The sequence below is a fragment of the Balaenoptera physalus genome (genome assembly GCF_965194825.1).
Source record: "Balaenoptera physalus genome assembly, chromosome: 19".
Taxonomy (NCBI): Eukaryota; Metazoa; Chordata; class Mammalia; order Artiodactyla; family Balaenopteridae; genus Balaenoptera; species Balaenoptera physalus.
In genome coordinates this window covers 54,100,734-54,116,853 of record NC_138900.1, presented here as the reverse complement: position 1 = coordinate 54,116,853, position 16,120 = coordinate 54,100,734, and the positions used below count along the sequence as shown (strand labels likewise).

The window sequence follows — 16,120 nt, the reverse complement described above, 5'->3', positions numbered from 1 at the left end:
AGCCCACGTGCCACAACTACTGAAGCCCACGCACCTAGAGCCTGTGCTTTGCAACAAGAGAGGCCACTGCAATGAGAAGCCCGCACAACGCAACAAAGAGTAGCCCCTCCCTCGCCACAACTAGAGAAAGCCCGCACAAAGGAACGAAGACCCAACACAGCCATAAATAAATAAAGAGCATCACAATTAAATTAAAAATCTCAAGATCTACTAAAAAGAATTTTTTTAAGAACAGTAACTAACTTGATAAACTATACAAATCATCGCTCATCTTATGGTCCTCCTCTATTTTTTTATTCATTTTTCAGACAGCATTTTTCCTGCCCTTTTTCTTAAAGAGAAATTCTTATAAATCATTGGTACCTGTCAGCTACATCCGGTTCAATATGAACCTTCCTCAAGTTGTATCTCACCTCTAGAGCAAATCTGAATCCAATAAACCAGATGAACAGCAACTGATCCCAAACACTGGATTAAAAACCAAAATACACTCTAACATACGCCAGGTATGTTACATATTCCAACACAGGTTAATGTTAAAAACAACTAAGCATTCAATACTTATTTGAGGGGCTTAAAAGAAAGTGTTAGTACCAGAACCTGGACCTAGGCTTTCAACTTCATTCTAATCAAATAGTTAAAATAAGTAAAAACAAACTGAGTCATTGTACTGGACCAAATCAACCAAGGCATAAATCTACTCTCTTCCTCCCTCCCTTAAGTATTCAATTTCTTTCCTGAAGCAGAGCTTCCATAAATATTGCAATATTAAGGACTAAATTTTAATGAATACAAATCAGAGGAAATGAAGGAACATTAACTCCCATTCAAACCTTCCTTTAAAAAAAACGTGTTTCCAAGTTATATTTTTAACTTCCCCCATGATTCTCTTTAAAAAAATGAACACAAAATCTCTCTGCTAATGACTTTATTCATAAATCTATAATGGAACTCAAAATAGCAAAGGACATGAAAAAATTCAGATTAATACTTATCAACCAAATACATCAAAGAATACATTTACTTTTCATATAACTAACAAAAATGTCTAAAATGCACATGTGACAATACACATTTTCTTCACTTTGCAGAATTTCAAAGTAACAAAGATCTGCTTAATTCAGTTGGCCAGAATAGCCCATTTATACTGACAAATATATATAATTCAAAAGAAATCAAAAGTAATTGATAAAGTAACGATCTCATGGTTAATCTTCTGGTAAAGTGCTACTTTCATACTGAAAAAAAGAATTAATGAAAATTAAAAAATTTTTAATGTTATACCATCATTCTGAAAGTGTTAAAATTTCTCTTCAGTACTCACTACATTCATCACATTCATATGTCCGCATTATGAGACCATAAACATTACTCTGCAATTTAAAAAAATCTTTTTGTTCACGGATTATTTCCCAGAAGTTAAAAATTACACACCATTGCTAAGTGAAACTTTTCACTCATATAGGAGTGTTTTAGACACAATAATTTTTCATTTTTTTAAACATGATCTTTGGTTCGAAGCTGTCTTGATATCCTTTCTAGTTGGATGGTTGTGATTAAGTAAAATATTTATAAAACAGCACAGTAGCTTCATTTGAACCACAGAAGTAAACTGGATCGATGGCCTAAAGGCAATGAATGGCATGTATCAAGATGTCTGGCATGATGAATTCCACATATCCATAATTGACACGGTCAGTATTAAAGGAAATTAGTGTTGCTGAGTAGTGGCTCACCTCCTTTCATCAAAGACCTCTATCAATTCATTAACAGTATTAGCCACTGAGAGAAAATTAGCTGGAAAAAAATCTAATCTGAATGAAGGCACACAGGTGTAAATCTTAAGCAGATAAATAAGACCAACTGCATAAACTGCATATGCAAGCATGGGTGTGTCCACCCCAAGCTCATACACACTTCTCATGTTTGAGGTTGAATATCATCACTGCATATATTCTACCACATAGAAAACTCTATGTCTGTGAGTGTATATACCCTACAGATCAGAACTAGCTGATGGTTTTCCAGAAAAAATGAAACTTTAAATGATGCAAAAGTTGGCCTTTCCTCAAAATGAAAGTTTTTAAATTAATAGCAAAGGGATGCAATACCAACGGAAACTGCAAGAAGCCGTGAAGTTAAATCTCAGAAAAGACAAGTTCAACTTCATAACTGAAGGCTGCTGATGATTTCTTCTCTCTCTCCTTGAATAATCAAATGCAAATGCCTTTTAGCAATGGTAGCATTCAAATCCCACAAAAAATCAAGTAGTGTGCCCTTAAGGAGCACCTCCATTGGCACAAACTGTAAAACCTGCTGGGGTGCATCAGAGTTAACCAAAGCGCTCAACAATTCATTCACATTCTGCAGATACTGGAAAACTGGGTTTGGAAGGTCCTGATAACCAACACAAAGCAAGACTGCACAAGTCTTCAGGGGCTCGGAAGATGTGGGACAAGAAAACGTGATGAATCTAAAACAGCTGTGGAGTATAAAGATCAAACCAGCCATAAATCTTGTAAAACAAGAAAGTACAGGCAAAATCATAATATCTCCTGTATGAAGCTGCTGCAATGAATGTAGAAGGCAGTCCAAAAATAACTGCTGGTAAGTTGGGTCTCCATCATGAAGCAATGAACAGCTAAAAGTCATGAGTTCAGCTGATTCCAAGAGTTGAACTTCCAATGGTATATGTATTTTGACATGTTGGAGAGCTGGAAAACCCACAAGCAGGCACTTTACTTGGTTGCTGGGTTCTACATCCTGCTCATCCTGAAGGCATTTTGTAAGGCTAAACAACTCAGAAAATACCAATTCTTCAGAAAAAATGTGACAAGAACAACAATACTGCTGTTTTGGCCTGAACTTGGAATCCAAATTCAAGGCTCCTCCCAATGACTTTTCAATTGCTTCATTAAGAGCCTTTAAAATTTCACCATCACAGAAAGGAGAACAGTTTACCCTTGGCAGTTTCTTTCCCTGTAAAATCTGCCATAAGTGACACTCAAGATTGGAAGCTGTCCCTTCTAAAAGAGAACTTTGCCCAGGATGATATGCAGCATGTTCTTCAGCCCAACTATTAAAGTACCCTTTGGCCACCTTATCTTTCCATGAAAGGGTTTCCAGCATTTTCCTTTCATTGTAGGTTTTAAAATATCTGTTCCTCTGCCCAAACCATTTTGTATTTGTACTACAACCAATATTAGATTTTTTCACTAGCCAATTATTTCTGGAAAGAGGCTTCAATTGAAACTTTTGCATGAAATACTGAACAGCATAGTCCCTTAAACTATTCAGCTTTGCTTGTTCCCCTTCTCCCATGCACTCAAACAGACGAATGTTCTCAGAAATAGTCTCTAGCTGGTATTTATGAAAGAACACACAACATTCTTCATGTCTTTTAAGAAAAGATTTGGGAATCATGTGATGGGGAAAGAGAGCTTTCCTGGTCATTTCAGGCCCAAAATTCAGCACCATCTTAGATAAAAGAGGATAGATTGCCTCTTTTCCCTTATAGTAGAGACATACCACATAGACTTCTGAGTTTCCTGCCTTGCTGGTAGCAGGTTTGAAAACATGGACTTTGTCAAAAGAACAGTTTAGCAGGTACATCAGGTTTATGGAACAATGTTCAAACAAAGTAAACATCTTCAGAACAAAAGAGCCACCACTTCCAAGAGTCAACAGAGCAGTGACAGCTTCACAGTAATGCAAAGAAGAGACTAAAGCTTCTTGTTCACCTGGGTTTCCTTGGCAATCAAAACTTCCATCTGCAGTGATCAAGTGAACGGTAGCCATGCTGCTTATGAAATTCTGAAGTCCAGTCAGATATTTCAGGGTCATGATATCGCCGGTGTTATCTGGACCAAAGTACCAGCAATGCAAGGTATTTGCAATAAGTCGGTCATCCATAATCATCTTAAGATTGTCATTTGCTTCATGGTATGGATTCAAAGTATTAGCCACCCAACTCCAATCACAGGGGAATCGATGGGATTTTAAGTAGTGATTGAGACTAGCTATAAAAGCTCCAGGAGCTTCACAAAGGTGTAGAGAATTCAGTTTTCCATTCTGAAAAGCTTCCTGTGGAATAAGTGGAAAGCTACACAAAATTTCATGAAACTTACACCATGCTTGAGTACAAAGTTCAGCATTCACAGATTTTCTCACATGAGAAATTATTTTCCCAGCTTTATTAGTGAAAGCCGTGTGCTCATGCCACTCATCCAATTTCTTATCACTCAGTAGGTTTTTCACTTCATTTAGGGAGTTCTTCAAATCAAGAAACACACTGAATTCCGTGTGGTCACAGGTGAAAATCTCACTGGAATCTGGTAACTGCCACTCATTATTAAGTGGCTTGTCATAAGAAAAGTTCTTGGCAAAGAGTTCAAAAACATCAGCAAGAACATCTGGACTGAATGTCGCAGGACTTGAACCCAGTGGTAGCTTTCTGCACTTACTCATTTTCAAATTAAATTAAAATCTAGAAAAAGAAAACACACAATTAAATGAATCAAATTTATTAGTGAGTGAAATCTCATCCACAGCAAACTGGATCACAATCATGACAACCCACAAAAAAATGGGAAGACTAATGTCAGCACAATTCACTACATGATGAGGCAATCTGGAATAAAGAATAAAGGTTTTGCTATCCGATAGACCTGGGCTCAAATCCCAGCACTGCCATTTACAGCTTAGTAAGTGGCTGTGGGCAAATAACTTTACATCTCAGTTTCTTATTTAAAAATTTGAGGTATCATTTTTTTAGATGAGGATAAAACATGCTAGCATATAAAAAGCATATACCAAAGAATATTCATCAGTGAATGGCAGCTCTTATTACCAAAGTAACGCACCTAGCTCCTCTCCAAAGTTCTCCTCTACCCATCACTGAGACACTGCCCACAGGGCCCCAAACACTTACTTAGACTAAGATTCATCCCTGAACATGACCTTTGATCAAACTCTAACAAGTGACTTTTAGCTTTTTTTAGCTCCCTCCAAATCTCACTTCCCTCCAGGAGAGGTTCCTGCACCTGAACCCAGCACTGGTCCTGTTACCAGACCTCTCTGCCACCACTCACTTACTCACCTACGAAGATTGCCAAATATGTCCTCTGTCCAGATCTCACTCTCTTGCTAAATCACACACTTTGGTGGTACCAAATCGCCTTTACAGGCTACCAGCAAACACTCATCACCATATTGCTTGTCAACTGTGGTGTACCTGACAGGTCAGCCTCCTGATCAGTGTTGAAACTGACCTATAGTTCACCCTGGCATGTCTCTAAACTACAGATTCCTGCTTTATATGGTTGGTCAGACAGCTCCATGCTTGTATTATAAAATATTATTTTTTTGTCACAAAAACTTAATACACTTTGATAGAATAATTTTAAACTGAAGAAATATCCTTAATGAATATACAAATTACAAATAGTAACCCTACATTCTGTGTTCTAACACTGCCCAAGAAACCAAAAACATCTGTCCAATGGAAAGGGATAGGGGTACAAGAGAAAGAAGCAAGGCTTAATGGCATAGTGTTGGAAAAGTTCTAAATTCCAGCAGATAGAGTAATGAGTATTACATGGTACTTGTTGGCACAATGCTAATCAACAGGTGCTTCAGTTCATGACTACTGCATTTACTTAGCATATTCAATACATTCTACACCAGTCTGAAGATTAAAATGGGAGATAAAGGTGAGCGAGCAATACAATAAACACAATAACAGCCAGAAGACTGTATTCTATTAGCATTTGTACTCTTCTCTTAACACACTTTTTTCATCCTTTTACATTTTGTTTAAATTATTTACAAGTCTGTCTACTCTACTAGCCTGTAAACTTCTTCAAGTAACAAGTATCTTCTTAGCCATTTCTGTTTGCCACCGTATATTTACACATTGCACAAAAATTGTGGATAATAGTCACAGTTACCCATTAATATATTTTTCTTACCTTAGATTTTTTTTAACTGTTAGAAGCTATATTTAGACAAACTTCTGAAAGATGGCAAAAAGAGGCATTCACTAAAACCCTAAATAAAAGTAAACGAAAGTTTACTATAACAAGTTATTCTGTCCCAATTCACACTTTGCTAACTGGAAACTACAACTTTCAGATTTCAACTACATTCTATTTTGGAAAAAGTCTGATTTTAGTCATTAACTTCACATACTAATTAATGGTTGTAGGTAAGCTCTGAAATCTTACTTAAGCTAAAAGGTAATTATTTTCACAGGAAAACAACTAAAGTGATTCAAACACTTCATTGTTCTTCCCAACTATACCTGTGGAACACAGACCAAAATTATATATTATATATTTATATATAAATTGTATATTATATTGAATAATGTTCAGGTCAATAATCCACAGATTATCCAAACACTGTTTCCTACTATCAAATTCCCAGAATCCAACTGCTTCTCACCCACCTCCAGCTATCAGCCTCCTGATTATAGACACTGTCAACTCTCTCCTGGATTACTCCCATAGCTTTCTCACTGGTCTCTTTGCTTCTACCCTTGCCTCCTACATTCTATTCTGAAACATACCCACCACAGTAACTTTGTATGACCTAAGTTAGATTGTATCCCTGCTCTGCTCAAAAATGGGCTGCAGTGGCTCCCCATCTCAAAGTAAGGGCCAAAGTCTTTACAGTAGCTTACAAGGCCCTTGAAGATGTCTGCCCTCCAGCCCCACTCCGTCTCTAACCTAATTTTCTAGTACTACCCCTCTTACTAATTGTGTTCCAGCCACACAGGCTCTCTTGCTGTTCAGGTAAGACCTCAGACACACTGCAAGGGGAAAGTCTATGCACGAGTTAGTCCCTCCGCCTGGAATGCTCTTCCCTCAGATATCTGCATAGTTACTTCCCATACCTCCTTCAAGAATTTACTCGTGTCATTTTCTCTGTGAAGCCTACCCTGACATCCTAATTTAAAATTGCATCTTGCATTACCAATGGTAAAGTAAAGGTAAGAACCTTGCTGTATTTTTTTTTCTTTTTTCCATGGCACTCTTTTCCTTCTAACATAATTTACTTATTTATGTTTACTGTTTATTGTCTTCCCAAAACTACAACCTAAGCTCCACATGGAAGGGATCTTTGTTTTCTTTACTCACTTATCATCTCAAGAAGTTAGAAAAGTGCTCAGTACACAGTAAGCACTCAATAAGTATTTATCGAATAATTGAAGGGATATCAGATTAGCACAAAAGGTACTCCTCCGATTAGGTTCTGAATGTCTTAACAATGCACTTCAACATCACTCTAGCACCGCAATGCATAACAACAAAAATGCTTGTGGTTTACAGGATACAAGGGAAAAGTTTCCAGTATGTGTTCCTCTGTTCCTCTCATTAAGCACTCCAAAGAGCTTTGTGGCATCATAATTCTGCTGCGAGGGTCAGTATTACCATTCTTGTTTTGCAGAGTCGAGTAAGAAGTCATGTAGACGCCCTGCTCAAAGCCACGAAGGGAATACCCGCAAAATTCGCCGGCCTAACACAAAACCCGCAAGGTTCATATACAATTGTTACTCCTCCAACCAACACTTAAACGAAAGAGTTTTAAAAGTGTTTCCGCCAACTCCTCCTCCTCCTAGCAACGGTGAAAATAATGCCCAGTGTGTATCCAGCGCTTTACTTTGGGCGAGGAGCACCCAAGACCTAGTTCCCTCTGGTGGAAGTGAGTCCCAAGCTCCATTCGAGCGGCCCAGTCCCTCACCCGGAGGAACTTCAGTTCCAGCCCCTGCCTAACCCACTGGAAAGTAGAAGGAGGACCCGGGCTCGGAACCAGGGCCTGGATTACCTTCGCTCACGCCCACCTCAGCCCCCAAAGTCTAGAGAGGCTGCGCTTCACTCCCTCTCCTCACTTGAGGAGGGCATTCTCCACTTCCGCTCCTGGGGACGATTTCCGGGAGCGTCGCTCCTTCAGGACTTCTGTGCCCCCGACATAGGGAAGGGAAGTGGCGCGCCGGGAGGCCGGGAAGGAGGCAGGGACCCGCCCTCCTTACTCTGGTTGGGTAAGACACGCGGAGCAGAACCACTCCTCCAGGCCGCGCCGCCGCCGAAAGTCGGCAGACGGCAGCCCGAGAGCCCTGACACACGCTCTGCGCATGCGCCTCAAGGCCCGGCTGCCGTCACACGTCAACGTTACGCACGCCGGCGACTCTCGCAGCGCCGAGACCTCGGCTCTCTAGGTTTCGTTTCTCCGCGGGTGCAGAAGCTGGGAAGCTCCAGCCTCCCGCCCCATGGCTGCGCGCACAGACGGAGCGTCCTCTGGCCCCGCCCCCTCGAAAGTGGAGGCGTCGGATGGGGCGGGGCCAACCTGTCCGGTACACGCTGGCCTCGCCCACCTGGGCCCTGGACGGCAGAGGTTTTGTCTTGCTGTTGGGTAGAATTGAACTCCTATTATTGCTTGACTTAAAACTGGTGCTCAGAAGAACATGAGGTTAAAAAGCCAAGCTAGGGAAACTACGAAATAACACTCTGTTATCATAACATACATATGTTTATAAACCAATAAGAAAAGATAACCTCAGAAGAAAAATGGGAGATTTGAACAAGCCATCCAAAAACAGTAAAGTAGCCAATAAGGATATAGTACAAAGCTGTTTAACTTTTAAAAAAATAATTAGAAATGTTTTCTTTTCACTCAACTTAGCAAAGATCTTAAAAGATCGCTAATGACTACTTTTAGTGAGAATGTGGAGAAACAGGTTTACATACTGTGAGGGAGAGTGAAAATTGGTACTACCTTACAGAAGGCAAACTTTAAAATGGCCTTGCACCTTAGCCCAGCTATTCCCACTCCTAGCAATTTACCTTTAGAAAACAAACAACTGGCACTCACTTTGGACAAAATGTTTATTACAGCACCTTAATGACATCAATAACAAAACCTGGTTACTCTCTAAATATCTGCTGTAAAGAAATTAAATTCTTTATGGTACATCCATATAATGAAATACTATGCAGCCATTAATAGGCCATCTGTGCCAACAGTATTGTGTGAAAATAGGAGAATATAGAACTGTGTGTAGAGTTTGATCCATTTATGTCATATATATATACACACATATATATGTATATGTATACACATATATGTATATGTGTGTATATGTCTATATATGTATATGTATATATATATGTGTGTGTGTGTCTATATATACATTTTTTACAAGTCTTCCAGGATATGCATCAGTGGAGAAAAGAGTCTTTTCAAAAAAATGGTGCTAGGACATTTGGATATCTATATGGAAAAAACTTTATTTGGACTCTTACCTCACATAATAAAAATAGATTTCATTTGGATTGCCAATCTACATTTTAAGGATCAAACAATAACTCGTTTAGCAGAAAATATAAGATGACATCTTCGTAACCTTGAAATAGGCAAAAAGTTTATAACAGGACGGAAAAAGCACTAATCATAAAGAAAAAATATATAAATTGAACTACATTAAAATTAAGAATGTTTATTCATCATAAGACAGCACTGAGAGTGAAGAGGCAACCTATAGAGTGAGAGAAGGTATTTGCCATACAAATATGTGACAAAGGACTTGTATCCAGAGTATATAACTCCTACAAATAAATGAGAAAAGATGTCCCAGTGGAAAAATGGGCAAAGACCAGAACAAAAACTTCAAAAAGATGGTATCCAAAAGGCCAATAAACATATGAAAATATGCTTAACCTCATGTTTTGGGGGAAATGTAAACAAAACCCAAAATGAAATACAATTACACATCTACTAGCTAAAATGAAACACTGAAAATATAATTGTTGGAGAGTTTGAGGGGCAACCAATGGAAAGCTGTTTGTAAGAAAAAGATCTTCCAAGATCTTCCAAACTCACAGGTTGTTTGCCTTTTTCAATTTTTTCAAGGTATAATATATACAGTCAAATGTTCAGATCTTAAGTGTACTACTCAACCACTTTTGTCAAAGGCCTATTAAATATTCCAGAAAGTTCCCTCGAGCCCCTTCCCAATCAATCTCCCACCCCCCAAAAGCAACCATTAATCTGCTTTCTAACACTACAGTTTAGTTTTGTCTGTTCTAGAATGTCATATAAATTCTATCATTACAGTTTATAATTTTTAGTTTCCAGCCCCTTTCCATTCAGTGTAATTTTTTTTTATATTGTAGGGGAGGAAAAAAATCTTTCTCTTCTACCCTTCTAGGGTCTTGGCTGGGGCTCTGTAACAAGAAAGGCATATAAATTTATTAATGTTTTTTGTGACATGGAAGCCTTCACAAGGAAATGAAGATCTGAAGAAACTGTTTTTATACTAGGATTTTGGGGTTTGTTTTTTTTTTTTAAATAAATTTATTTATTTATTTTTGGCAGCATTGGGTCTTCGTTGCTGCGCTCGGGCTTTCTCCAGTTGTGGTGAGCGGGGACTACTCTTCGTTGCGGTGCATGGGCTTCTCACTGCAGTGGCTTCTCTTGTTGCAGAGCACAGGCTCTAGGTGTGCAGACTTAAGTAGTTGTGGCACGCGGGCTCAGTAGTTGTGCCTCGCGGCCTCTAGAGCGCAGGCTCAGTAGTTGTGGCACACGGGCTTTGTTGCTCCGTGGCATGTGGGATCTTCCCGGACCAGGGCTCAAACCCATGTCCCCTGCCTTGGCAGGCAGATTCTTAACCACTGCGCCAACAGGGAAGTCCTATACTAGGTTTTTATACTAGGACCTGAGTGTTTTTATATAGGTTTGATGAGAAGTGGAAAGTCGTGGGAAAATGTGACAAATGAGTATGAGATAAGAGTGGCAAACTGGGGGAAATTTAGCAAGGTATGTTCATTTAAATTCCTGTTGGAAGTCCTTCCATCTTTGGAGATAAGGATGTTTCTTTCCTTCAGGTATCGGGAAGGCATCTCTCACACAAGGTTCTTACGACCTGCTTCAGAGCAAGGTCAGAGAGTCTTTCCTAAACCTACCATTTCTTAAATTCCTTTAGCTTAAAATATTCGGTATGCCAAGACACCATATTTGGTGGTAGTGTGTTCTGAACCCTGACAATATTCATCCGTGTTGTCTTCTGTATCTGTAGTTTGTTCCTTTTTATTGATGAGTAGTATGCCATTATATGGATAGACCATAGTTTAATTATCTAGTCTCCTACTGATGGACATCTGAGTTCTGTTTCCAGTTTGGGGCTATTATGAATAAACCTGCTGTAAGCATTCCAGTACAAGATATTTTTGTGAGCATATGTTTTCTTTACTCTTGGGTAAATACCTAGCCATCATATGGCTGGCTCATGAAGTAGATCAGGGTTTCTCAACCTTAGCATTATTGTCATTTTGAGAATCACCAAGGGAGATGTACATGGAACTCTTCAAGCAACCCCCAAACAGTTTTCTAAAGTGCTCGCACCATTTTACATCTCTACCCACAGTATGTGAGCATTCTGGTTGCTTCACATCCTCACCAAATTTTGGTGTTGTGAATCTTTTTTATTTTAGCTATTGGTGGGAATTGGTTGCTTTTTACATCTGATTCTTAATAAATAGTAATTAAAAACTAAAAGCTGTGGATATTGTTCTTTCATGGGACCAAAGACTAGATAAAGGATATGTAATCTCTTAAACACAATCACTATGTTCCCCAAAGTTTATAAATATTATCAGGAATATTCCAAATAACAAAGCTTATAGTGAGCCTGTCTTTACTAAAATAATCACAACATTAGCATTTTTTGATTACATAATATGTGCTAAGCACTGAAAACTGCTGTTTTTCATTTACTCGTCTCAACAGCTCTATGAGGTCAATATATGTATTGTCCCCATTTTATAAACAGAGAAATCAAGGACCAAAGTGATTAAGCAATTTGCTGAAGGTCATGCAGTCAGTCAGTAGTGCAGTCAAGGTTCGGACCTAGGTCTGCCTGACTTCAAGGCCAATCTGTTCTGCAGAGAATTCCTAGAAATTGCCTCCAGTAATTTAAAAACAACTTTATAGTCCACATTCATGGCCAGAAATGCTTACAGTAGAGCAGTAATTTAATTAAAAAAAAAAAAGATGAGTTTTATTCATTTTGTCCTAAAAGCAGGAAGGTAGATTGTTGCAAAGTTTTTGGAAAAGATGAAATGTTATGAATGAATGAAATTAGTACTTAAAACTTTGAAAAGTTGAAAGAAAATAACCAGGCCCTGCACTAATGTATTTGCAAATTTATATTAAAATGCACAGTTACATGAATGCATTTAGTTTCAACTTTTTAAAATATATTTTGATGATCATACACAGTACCTGAGTGGAAGCTAGCTACAATTAGTTATTCCTTCCAGTTCCTGAGTGTTCCTTATATTCAACTGGCATGACTACAACATAAGTGGCATCCAAGAATTAAAACAACTGGCTCCCTGGCCTCTACTCTGTGATTATAATTCTCTGTCAAAGCAAACAAAAACTAAACTGCTTCTGTGATCATTTATCACCAATCAACTTGCTGAGTCTCTAATTACATCCTCAGATTCTGTGAGGCGACCATGTACAAATCATGGTTCCAAAACTCCAGAGGGAGTTTTCTGGGGTGATGGAAATGTTCTATATCTTGATAAGGGATTTAGGTTAAGAGGTATATGTATCTGTCAAAACTCATCAAATGGTACAATTCAGATTAGCATTTCACTAAATATAAATTCTGCTTTAAAAAAAAAAATAGAGCCACAAACAAATATTGAGCTCTAGGTTAACCATTTGCATGCTGAAATGTTCAGGGGAGAAGTATACTACATCTGCCCCTTACTTTGAAATGCATTACACATAAGATGGGTTGATGGATGGATAAAAGGACGGATCAATGATAAAGTGAGTATAGCAAAATGTTGACGACTGTAGAATCTAGGTGGTGGACACGTGGCTGTTCACTATGTAATTCTTTCAGCTTTTCTCTTTTGAAATTTTTCATAATAAAATATCGGGGGAAATAAACAGAGATTCACAGCATGAAAGGCAAAAATGGCATCTCTTTCCACTAAAAAACAAATACATACATACAGTGAGTATCTAGTACTTCCCATTAATGCAGTGAAGAGAGCCTCTAAGTGAGCTTTAGGTGAACAGCTTCGACTTGGTGAAGACCAGGTGAATGTCTTTATGGCTCAGTCATTTGACCCACTTATCTGATTTAGTGAACAGCATTCAGGCTTGGTTTTGACCATTACACAATCTTAAACTGTTCCTATTCTTTGTCACATAGTGTTCCGCTTCCTCTCTTCCTTCCACATGGAATGGACTTGTTGTTTAAAGGCAGCAAACTAAGGGAACACTGATGCTGAAATTTCAGAAGTCAATAAAGGTTATAAACCTGATAATAAGTCTTCCAATTTCCCTCATGATGATCTTCCACTAGATCTTTAAATTGTATTCTGATCAAAATTCTCATGCAGCACCTTAAACTGTCAAAATACAATGTTAAAAAGAGAAAATATAGTAAAAATTATAACCAATTTGTCTATTCAGCCATTGGTTAGAACTTGTACATGGTGGTATTTGTGGAAAAGTGCTTGAAAACAGCAGCCTATAGTCTATTTTTTTTTCTTACTGTTTGGAAACTAAACAAAAATTATTAAAGCAAATCAACTAATTTTTAAGCATAAATGCAAGAATTTTAAATATCTGATCATTAAAGCAGTTTTTGTCTATCTTTGGTGCTGTAAACATAGCTAAACTTCATTCTGCATTTTAAAATACATTCAGGACTAAAACTCAATATGAAATGTTTTTCATAAAATTTATTTTTTAACAATTTATGTTTTTGTTTCCCATATAGTTAAAGTTAACTAAACAGAGTGAGTCACTTACTAAAGGAAGAAAAGTCAAAATGTGTTTTTATATGTTATGAATAGCATTCAAGATTATATTTTAAATGAACTTTAAAACAAGATTTATAATAGTCATTGATAATATGCTGACCTAAAATATGTTCTTACTTAAAATTAATTCTTTATTTTTGTAGAAATGACCAAAATGACTTTTTTTTTTTTAATGTAAGGGTTTAAGAGAGAATGTATATTACTGTGAGATGGTCTCAGGAGGTTAAAAAAAAAAATTGGTTGGGAAACACTGACATGTGGAATAGAATACAAGACATGGCCCACCCTTGAAGCATTAAGCAATTCATTGCAGACACGAGATGTTAAAAAATAAATAACATTATACAACTAAGTACTACATTGTACAGTACAGGTTAAGTGTTGCAGGAGTCTAAAGAAAGGGGGAACTAGTAGGGAAAAGATAGGGGAAAGAGACTTTAATTTTTCCCTTAAAAGGATGCTATCGTTTGGGGAGAGGGAAAATAACATAGGTGAAAAAACAGGGAAGAGGAAGGATAATTGCAGAAAAGGGACGGAAAGTTAATAAGATTAAAATGCTATATAGGTGGTATCTTAGTTCAGGCTGCTATAACAAAATACCATTGACTGGGAATCTTAACCAGTGGAAATTTGTTTCTCACGGTACTGGAGGCTGGGAAGTCTAAGATCAAGGTGTGGGCAGATTTGGTTCCTGGTGAGGGCTCTCTTCCTGGCTTGCAGAAGGCTGCCTTCTCACTGTGTGCTCACAGGCCAGAGAGAGAGTGAGCAAGCTCTCTGGTCTCTTCTTATAAGGGCACTAATCCCACCATGCGGACCCCCCTCTCATGAGCTCATCTAAACCTAATTACCTCCCAAAGGCCCCACCTCCAAATACCATCACATTGAGGGGGAGGGCTTCAACATATGAATTTTGTGGGGACACAATTCAGTACACAGCAGGTAGTGAAGAACCAGAGTGTAGAGGACCACTGAAGCCAGACTGAGGTGCCAGAATCTGCAGCAATAGAACATGGTCAAGAAGAAAAGAAATAACTAAGTTTGGTTCTTAGAGAGTTAGGGATGGTAGAGGAATAGCCAAGCAGAAATATCCTGGAGGAAGTTTGAAATCAATGGGTGGCTGAAGTTCAGGTGAGAAAATTGAGCTGAGGTAACACTCAACCCTGTGAATTTTCAAGTACTTTGTTATTATTTATTATTAACATTCATTATGATACTTAATTCAGAAGTGAAATCCATACCAAAAGTTGTTAAAAGCACTAGCCCTCGGGATTCTTTCTGTTAATAGCTCACCTAACACTGTCCCTCCTTGGGCTCAATATGGCTTCTCTTTCTGAATGGTTAAGCATATCAGCTCTAGCATCTGAGCGCCTAGATTAAAATCTTCATCTACTAGCTCTGTGACCTTGGGCAAGAAAGATCTCCAAGGGTCTCACTGAGGATTAACAAATGAATGTAAAGTGCTTAGTACAGGGTTTTTGCACTTAGCCAGTATCTGACAAATGTTAGCTGCTCCTGAAAAATGTCTATTCTTTTCTGGAAGATAGGGTGCTAAAATTCAGGCCCTCCTTGCAGAGTGTTCCTTCTTTTGCTGTTTCTTTTTTTATTCAAAATCCTTAATAGAGCAGGAGAGGAAAAGAGGGAGGGAGACTAAGGAAGAGAAAGGGAAAACTGAGAAGACAATTGAGACCAAATTATTTCACATCTGTCACTGAGAAGCTGTCAGATGTATCTGCTTTCTGGCTTCAACAATTTGGGCAGGTTTCAAAGAACAGAAAGAGGACCAGCTGTAAAATGAATGAGCACACGAATCAACATGGCTGCATCTCAAAAACAGTGTAGAATGATAAAGGCAAGTGGCAGAAGTTTTACATTGCCTTACCATTTGCGTAATGTTTAAAAACACACGTAACAATTCTGTTTAATGTTTATTGATACAAACATAGTAAAAATATAAAAACACAGATGAGGAAGATGCACACTATAACTTCCAGAGAGTGGTAATAAGCTCTGGGAAGATAGAAGGGATGGGAAAGAAGCACAAAAGGGACCTCGACTGTATCTGTAATGTTTTTATTCTTTTTATTAAGCACTGAAGCAGTGGCAAAATATTAGCACTTTAAAAATCTAGGTAGTAGATACATGGGTGTTATATTATTCTCATTACTTCTTTGAATGTCTGAAATATTCCCTAAAAATTTTAAACATAAAAAAGAGGACAATCTGCCTCATTCTTAAATCCATTCAAACTCCCACACACTGTAGAAATCCAGTTG

General features: G+C 38.1%; 2 protein-coding genes and 1 long non-coding RNA gene across 4 annotated transcripts in view; 1 reads left to right on the top strand and 2 right to left on the bottom strand.

Moving 5' to 3' along the window:
* HYDIN (HYDIN axonemal central pair apparatus protein) overlaps nt 1–7,959 on the bottom strand; it is a 443,025-nt gene extending 435,066 nt beyond the window's left edge. For both annotated transcript variants that reach the window (XM_082438963.1, XM_082438964.1), the window contains exon 1: nt 7,828–7,959. The gene's annotated coding sequence lies outside the window, so the exon portion shown is untranslated. The remainder of the gene's footprint in view (nt 1–7,827) is intronic.
* LOC309649354 overlaps nt 1–16,120 on the top strand; it is a 460,714-nt gene that overhangs the window by 353,432 nt on the left and 91,162 nt on the right. The gene's annotated exons all lie outside the window — the stretch shown is intronic.
* Nucleotides 914–7,964, bottom strand: CMTR2 (cap methyltransferase 2). The gene is made up of 2 exons (XM_082439031.1): nt 7,828–7,964; nt 914–4,486 (listed from the first exon to the last, which is right to left on the bottom strand). Exon 2 carries the CDS (start codon nt 4,465–4,467, stop codon nt 2,167–2,169), a length of 2,301 nt encoding a protein of 766 aa, XP_082295157.1. The 5' UTR covers nt 4,468–4,486; nt 7,828–7,964; the 3' UTR covers nt 914–2,166.

What these genes read in the sequence shown, in the direction of transcription:
- CMTR2 (XM_082439031.1), bottom strand. Translation starts at nt 4,467, where the DNA reads ATGAGTAAGTGCAGAAAGCTACCACTGGGTTCAAGTCCTGCGACATTC.